General features: G+C 47.0%; 1 protein-coding gene across 3 annotated transcripts in view; it reads right to left on the reverse strand.

Annotated features, from left to right (window-relative positions):
• The window catches only part of RELN (reelin), a 497,367-nt gene extending 494,893 nt beyond the window's left edge, over positions 1-2,474 (reverse strand). For all 3 annotated transcript variants that reach the window (XM_032304615.1, XM_032304614.1, XM_032304616.1), the window contains exon 1: positions 1,948-2,474. In XM_032304615.1, the coding sequence (XP_032160506.1) occupies positions 1,948-2,173 (226 nt within the window). In that variant the 5' untranslated portion in view covers positions 2,174-2,474. The remainder of the gene's footprint in view (positions 1-1,947) is intronic.
• Between the last annotated feature and the right edge of the window lie 5,641 nt (positions 2,475-8,115).

Consider the following 8,115-nt stretch of genomic DNA (forward strand, 5'->3'; position numbering starts at 1 on the left):
CAACGTTTATAACAATTTGACCTTGTTGAAGTTACATAATATAAGTTCTCTACCTTTTCTGATGGCAGAAAAGTGGAAGAAATTGAGGCTTCCCACACAATGTCCAACTTGAAATATTACACTTTTTTCTTACTCTCTATCACTCATTCTTTTTCAGACTTAGGGATGTGATTATGGTCGGTCTTTGGCTGACTTGTATTTGCTAGCTTTATAGCGAAAGCAAAGTCTAGGTCACATTTTAGTATTTTTAAGTTTTCTTCTGTGCTAGCATCTTACAAAGGATGTGAAAAACACTAGAAAAAAAAAATAACAGGGCTTTGTATTATCACATGGTCTTCCATCACAACCTGAAATTCATACCTTTTAGCCCAGCTCAGGCTCACTTACCTACCACTCTCACTTAGAACTAATGACAGGCAAGCACCTTTGCTAAGGGTCATACCAAGTGACAAGCTCAATCAATCAGTCTTAGGGTTAGGTCTGGGTTACCATCAAACTGGCTGGTCTTGCCACTTAAGGATTCCGGGGACCTTAAAAAACACCAGAACATTCTTGGGAAGCGAGCCTGGGAAACACTTTATTAAAGAAGGGACTAGTTACAGACAATTAATTTTTCAAAGTCTAAAATTCCACCAAATTAGACTCCTGCTTTACAGACAAGGCTGCCACCATGCCACAAGAAAGTTGTAAAAGCACTCTTGTAAACCTCCGGAAAGCATTTATTTATGTAAAACATTTTAGTGTAGACACAAAGGTGTTTTTCAGAAAACAGAAAATTTAAGAACTCTTATCGTTTTTACACGCATGTTTATCTGAAATGCCAGCTGCTCCGTGGATTATCTCCTGCTATGTCAATAATTGTTAGTCTACAAGACATCGAAACCATGAGATTACTAGGCAATAGTTTCTATTTGGTTGGGTGTAAGTATTTTTGCCTTGAAATTCTAATCAAATAGTGCCTGTCCCACCTTAGAAACACCATGGAAGTGAAATATTCAGAAGTGCCAGAGGAAATAACAGAAAATAGTATCTTTATCTCCCCACATACTCGATTTACTAGCTTAAAACAGCTAAAATACATGCATGCACCATATAAAATTCTATTTCTTGGAGCTATATTTTACTTCCTCAGCAACGTTTAATTTCGATGAAGGGCTCCATAACGATCTTTTTTTTTTTTTTAAGATACCTTTAAATTATAAGGGGCTTCCAGCCCTTACCTGGAAATTAAAGCTGTGCAGATAAAAGACAAAGTCATCAATACACAACACAGAGATCACTTTAAAAACAAGCAGCACGTTAAAAGTAGGAGGAATTTGTTAAAAACCCATCGATTACGGACATTTTAAGGGACACTTCATAAAGCACAGAAAGCGCTGGAAGCAGCTGCTCCATTTCAGGAGGGCCGTTGGACACTGGATGAAATGGGGGATCCTGGCTGGCGAGCAGCGGGAACTTTGCAGCGGGCAGGCGACGGCGCGGGGCAGCCGGGGACCGGGGCGCGCCAGTCTGTCACCAGCCCGTCCGCAGAGCCCGGCGCCAGCCCTAACGCCACCCTTCAGGGGGATCCGGGCAGGACAAAGGTCTGGAATCCGAGCACCGGGGTTAGGGAAACAAGACGCACGGACCCACTAAACGTGTCAGCGGCAGGGACGAGGAGTGAGGAGGGAAAGATGCCAACCCCCAATTCTCAGGCGTTTCCCCCCAAGAACGGGCTTATTACGAGGAGATGCGTGAGGGGAGCGTGTACTGTGTGGCGAGTAAATCCCAACTCGCGACTCGATCCTCACTAACTTTGTTCCCTGTCCCTCCACAGAGCGCAAGGTTGAGGGAAGGGTTCTCCTGGCTCCCGTCTAAATGGCCCCTTGGAAGAAGGAAAGGGATAAAAAGCTGCGCTCGCGGGCGCACCGGGCCGGGCGGCGAGCGCGGAGCCGCTGCGGTACCTACCATGATATTCTTGTCCCGGTACGTAGTAGGTGGGGTTGCCCGCAATGTGCAGGGAAATGAGCACCTCGCCCTGCTCCCCATCCCCTTCCAGCTCCCCGTGGTGGGTGCACAGGAAAAAGAAGGGCGAGAAGCGGGGGTAATAGCCCACCGCCGCGCGCGCCCTCAGCGTCGCCCCCAGCAACAGCGCCAGGAGGAAAGTCCGCGGGGCCCAGCAACTGCGCTCCATGCCGCCGCCGCCGCCGCGCGCCCCGAGCGCCGCTCGCTCATTCAGTTTGGGAGGCGCCGGGACGGAGGAGCCACGCGGAGAGAAGGCGAGGAGGCGGCGGACGCGAGCAGAGCGGGCTCGGGCGCGGAGCCCCGGAGTTCCGCGGAAGACCGCGGCTCGCAAAGTTTCTTTGGGCCGCGGGAGAGCGAGACCCGGGCTGCGGGCTCCGAGAGCGCGTCGTCCGCCGCCTCCGTGCGCCGCCGCCGCCGCGCCGCCTCTGCGCGACGCCCCTCGGCCAGGCCTGGGAAAGCGCCCGCCCCCCTCCACACCTTCTTAAAGCCCCGGGCGCCGAGTCTCCCCCCGCGCCGCTGCCACACGTGTCCCGGCCGCTCCCCCGCCCCCGCGCGCCGCCCCGCGCGTGCCCGCCCGGCCCCCGCCCTCTCGAGCTCGCACGCCCGCACCTCGGGAGACGCGGGGCGTACGCCTCCCGGGGCCCCAGCGCCGCAGCGCGCTTCCCCCCCGGAAGGACCGCCGAGGGGCGCGATCCGGAGGAGGGTGTGGGTCTGGGGGTGCTGTTGGGGGCCACGGGGGCCGCCAATCTACAGCAAGGGACGGAGAAACCTCGGAGAGAGAGAACCTCCCGCCAGCTGTCTGGAGGAGCATAAGGAGAAGACCGTCCCCTTTGGCCCTCAGATTTCCCTCTTTTTCCTGAGATGAGGCGCGGGGGAAGGAGAGGGCTGGTGCGGCCGGCGCTGGCGGCGGCTTCTTTGTCTGCGCCGTCTGCGCCCCACGCCCCTCGGGGCTCGCCCGCCTCGGAGCCCGGGCGGCCTGCACTTGTTCTGGGGATCCGCCCGCGGCCCCGAACCGCGAGGGGCCCCTGCGCTCCCTTCCCATCCAGGCCTCGCGTCCCTCCCGCTGCCCCCCGCCCGGTTCCTCGCCGCAGCGACAGAGCCTCATCTGTAGCCGGATTTTAAATGAGATTAAGCGAAAGTGGAATTGGCAGCCTCGAGTGGTGCCTGGAAATGGTGATTTGTGCTGCTCGGGTGTGGGGGAATTGTGTGGCAGGAAGGGCTGGCGGAGCTGAGCCCCGACAGGCGCTCTTCGCTGGACTGTTCGGTTATTCATTGCTGCTGGGTTCTTCAGGCGGAGAAGGTTGTAATTTTTAAAATCCGTGTTTATTTCCTTTAAATGTCAGCTACGACCAATGTCCCTGAAATGGGGGAAGGGGAAAACGTTCTGGGGAGATGCTTGGCAGGGGTGATTGAAGCGGGTGGTAATGAGCTGCTGCACAGGAGACTGCGGGGAAGTGAAATAAAAAGCACGTTTTTTAACCGAGGACGGCTGGCAGGAGCCCTGCGGCATCCGGAGATGGGGGAGCTGGGTTGCCAGGTTTTAATGCTTCTCCCCACCCACCCCTGGCTTACCACCAAGCCCAGATAAACCCGCACCTACAGAAATGAGTAGATTATAAAACTGAAAAGAATGGTGTCTTTGCCTATTTGGGGGTGGGGGGGGTGCGAAAGACAGGGGCCAGGGGGAGACGTTTGTAGTCATTTAGGTTGCAAAAGGAAGAGATTGTTTTTCTTCCTCTTACCCAGACCGAGCTCACACAGGCAGAAAGGGCCCCACTTCTAGCTGCCTCCTGGTTTTCCTTCCTTTGAACCCCCCGAGGGCCCAACTGTTATATATATTTGATGTAATAATAATCGTTACTCTGAAGCTCTGGGCTGGGTGTGGGGTACATGGGCCTGTAGGTAAATTACCACATATAATACTCACACCACCCCCAGAGGCCAAAATTATCCCCATTTCACAAGGGAGTGAACAGTCAGAAATGTTAATTTGCCCAGTATCAGTAACAATCAGTAACAAAGGCTGGATGCAAGATAGCCAGGCTGCTGGCTCTAGAGGCTCTCACCCAGAACTGCCCTTAGCTAGAAGGAGAACCACCACCACCACCTGTCCACAGCAGGCAGTGTCGCCCCAAACAGAATTACAAGAAACTCACCCCACAGCTGGCATGACTGTTGTTGTGTCTTCCTGTCCAGTTAGGTGAGTATAACCTAACACAAAAGGAATCACTTCTAGAAAGAATCCAAAACTATTGCACATTTTTAGCTAACATTTAAATGTTTACTTGTGCTGAAGTGCTGTCCTAAATACTTAATAGATTCAGCTCTTCTAATCCTCATAACAACTTTATGGGGAAAGTACTATTAATATCCTCATTGTTCATATTATGAAAATGAAGCACAGAGAGGTCAAGTAACTTGTCCAAGGTCACACAGCTGGTAAGTGAGAGAGCTGTGACTTGAACAGTCTGATTCCAGAGACCCAACACTTAACCACTGTAAACCACTTCTAAGGAATGCATGCTGACGTTGTTAGAGGGATGGGGAAATAACTCTTCTTTGCTCATATTTGATTACCTCTTTAAATCCTTACATTACCCTGTGAAGTAGATATGGTTATCCTCCCTTTTTAGAAGAGAAAGTTGAGATTCATAGAAGTTAAGTGATTTGTCAAGGGCACTCAGTAGGAAGAGGGGTCTGGGATCAAATCTGACCATGCTTGTTCCCAAGGTTGCTGCTTAAAATAAATTGTCTTTAGGGGCACCTGGGTGACTCAGTCAGTTGAGTGTCTGATTCTTGATTTCAGCTCAGGTCATGATCTGATGGGTTGTGAGATGGAGACCTGAGTGCATCTCTGAGCTCAGCGAGGAATCTGCTTGCGATTATCTCTTTCTGCCCCTTACCCCACTCACATGAATGCTTGCTCTCTCAAATAAATAAATAAAATCTTTTTTTAAAATTGTCTTTAGTAAAAGCACTGATAATTGGTCCAGGACATAATTGGCACTTAATTCCCAGAACATTGTCAGTCCCCAGAGGTCCCCCTCTTTCTGTTCTTTAAGATGTACTCTTTTGTGAATCTCTTACCATGGGTTTCTTAGCATTCAATTTATGTAACCAAGTTTATTTTCCAATCTTCCCCCTTTTTTGTGCTTTCTTAACTTTTTACAACATTACCTTGCTATGTGCATTTTGGTGACTTTTATACTCAACTACTCAGGCTCAAATCTCTGACTTCAGCCCCATGGTTGTTCATTAACAGGCACAGAGACTGTTTAAATAATGTCTTGAGTGGTGCTGAGTTGCTTAAGAAAGGGGTAGATGCTGGTACACCCCACTTAGCAGTCCCTTGGACAAGCACCAGTACTTGTCCTCTTATAGTAACAGAAGTCCAAGTTTACACATCTCTGATACTGTCATGGTTAAACCCAATTCAACTAGCTATTAGTAATACATTTTAATAATCTTAAAAATAAATCAGGAAAATACATGAGGTCTATATAGAATCACCTTGAACATAAGGAATTAGCATCTTCCTAGTAGAGCATTTTAAGTCCCACAATAGGAGGCAAAGTAGGTTACAATTCAAAATTTCCAATTTCCCAGCTCCTGTGCTAAGTCTTAGGTCTTATTTCTACTTAGTGAATCACAATAAATATCTTTAAGAATATTTGGTCCAGAAAATCTACAAGCTTTCAAACTAAATAGAAAAATAGAGAAATGTTTTTTAAGGAAAACTGGCTTTCATCAAAAAAAAAATCTGCAAAAAATAAAAAGTGGTGTCAGGGGTGAAAAATGAGTAAATCTGTGGGAAAAGGAGCTTAAAATGTGGCAAGATTCTTTTTTAATTACAACTGCTAGAAGTGGTAATTAGCCTACTTAAAAAATTACACTTAGGCATTCTTAGACTATAAATCCTTTCTTGCTGATAAGTAGAAATCATTGCCCAGTATTGAATGTGAAGAATCATAACACAATGAGAAATATATATATAGTAAATGTATATGCATATAAAATCATATCTACAGCTTTCAAATCATTGGGAGATGACAAATCCAGATAAAATACAAGACAGACGTTGAATTATATTTAAAAGTTGCAAGAATTCACTCACTGTCTACCTTTTACTGATCTTTTGAGCCCAAGTAGCGAATGTTTTGGAATGTGTGAGAAAGGAAATCTCTACTCTTATTTAGTATGGAAAAGTTAAGCAGAAAGTATATTAAATTTTATATAGATAGGTTTATATCTATCTATATATTAGAGAGAGAAAGATACTGATACATTTGATGTCTATGGAGAAACCGAACAAACTGGAATCAGTCCATTCTTTAAGCTTTAAAATAGTAATAAAGAGCCAAATAAGAGGAAACCCTTCCTTACAGAGAAGTAAACTTCTCAAACCTATTACTTGTAAGACATGGTACAATCTGAAGAAGTTGAGACTCTCCAGCGAAAGAAGGGTTAGCTACGTCTTCAGGGAATGCAGCTCTACTGGGATAGGACAGCCTCTGAGGCGCATGTCCTACCAGAACATGTTACTCACTGCACATCAAATTTAAATATGAAGATGAGATAAACTATGGGTCAATAAAAGGTCATTATATATTGTAACATTTCTTAAAAAGATCTCAATTCCTCAACACTAAAAATCCCTTCTGAAAAAGCTTCTCCACTTTCAGGGATTTGCACATTCTGTTTCCTCTCTCTGAAACGTCCTTCCCAGTCCCTGTGCCCTAAGTGCACACCCTCAGCCTTACCTCCTCCACCTTCCTCCTCACTTGGATGCTGTCAACTCATCCTCCACATCTCCACTGACACGTTTTTGCCTGAGAAGACCTTTCCTGACCCTGCCCTCCCCCCATCCTAAATCAGGTTCTCTAGAGCTGCGGTGTCCATTAGAGTAGGCCCTCACCTTCATGTGTCTATTCAAATTGAAATGAAACAAAATTCAAAATTAAGTTTTTCAGGTACACTAGGCACATTTCAAAGATTTAATCACTACACGTGGCTAGTATTTACTATACGGGACACAGCAGACTTAGACTAGGCTGGTTAATTTATGTGTCAACTTGACTGGACCAAGGGATGCCTGGTAAAACATTATTTCTGTCAGGGCGCTACCGGAAGAGATCAGCACTTCAATCAGTGAACTGAGCAAAGCATATGGCCCTCCCTAATACTGGTGGGCATCACCCAATACACTGAGGGCCCTAATAGGAAAAAAAATTTTTAAAGTAGAGGAAGGGAATAAGTATTTCATAGGAATTACTCACTCTCCCTTCCTGCTTGAGCTGATGCATCTATCTTCTCCTGCCTTTAATCATCTGTGCTCCTGGTTCTCAAGTTTTTGGACTCCGATCAGGACATACACTATTGGCCTTTAGACTTAGACTGAATTATATACCATGGACTTTCCTAGTTCTCCGTCTTGCAGATGGCAGATTGTGGGACTTCCCTGCTTTTATAACCACATGTGCCAATTCCTATAGAAATCTCCTCTTATATATGTCTAGGTAGGTAGGTAGGTACGTAGATAGACAGACAGACATACAGATAGATATAGAGGTATCCTAATGGCTCTGTCTCTTTGGAGGACACTGTCTAGTCCACAGATTATTTCCATCATCCCAGAGAGTTCTACTTTAGCACTGCCCTCCACGGAAAGGATGAATGAATGCCCCATCTAACACATTCGTTTAAGCATTCAGTCACTGTAGATGAAGCACCCTCTATGTGCCAAAATGCTAGCTGCCGTAGACAGGGAGTGAATACGTCAATACAGTTCCCGCCCTCAGGGAGCTGACAGTCTGGTACTGAGGACTGAAGAGTAAACAAGTACGAAAAACAACATAATTCCTGACACCGGTCAATACTGTGAAGAAATAAAACAGGATGATGTGGCGCAGAGTATTGAGGGCAGGCAGGTTCCTTTGGATTGAAGAGGCAGGGAAAATTGCCCCGAGGAGCGAAATTGGAATTGAAACTTCTTGAGTATGGGAGGACCCACCATGTGAACGTGTAGGAGGAAAACAGTCCAACAAGACCATGCAACTAGCATGAAGCCCCTAAACCAGACCATGCTGGGGATGTTCAAGGCTCAGGAGGGGC

The sequence above is a fragment of the Mustela erminea genome, chromosome 11 (genome assembly GCF_009829155.1).
Source record: "Mustela erminea isolate mMusErm1 chromosome 11, mMusErm1.Pri, whole genome shotgun sequence".
Classification (NCBI taxonomy): domain Eukaryota; kingdom Metazoa; phylum Chordata; class Mammalia; order Carnivora; family Mustelidae; genus Mustela; species Mustela erminea.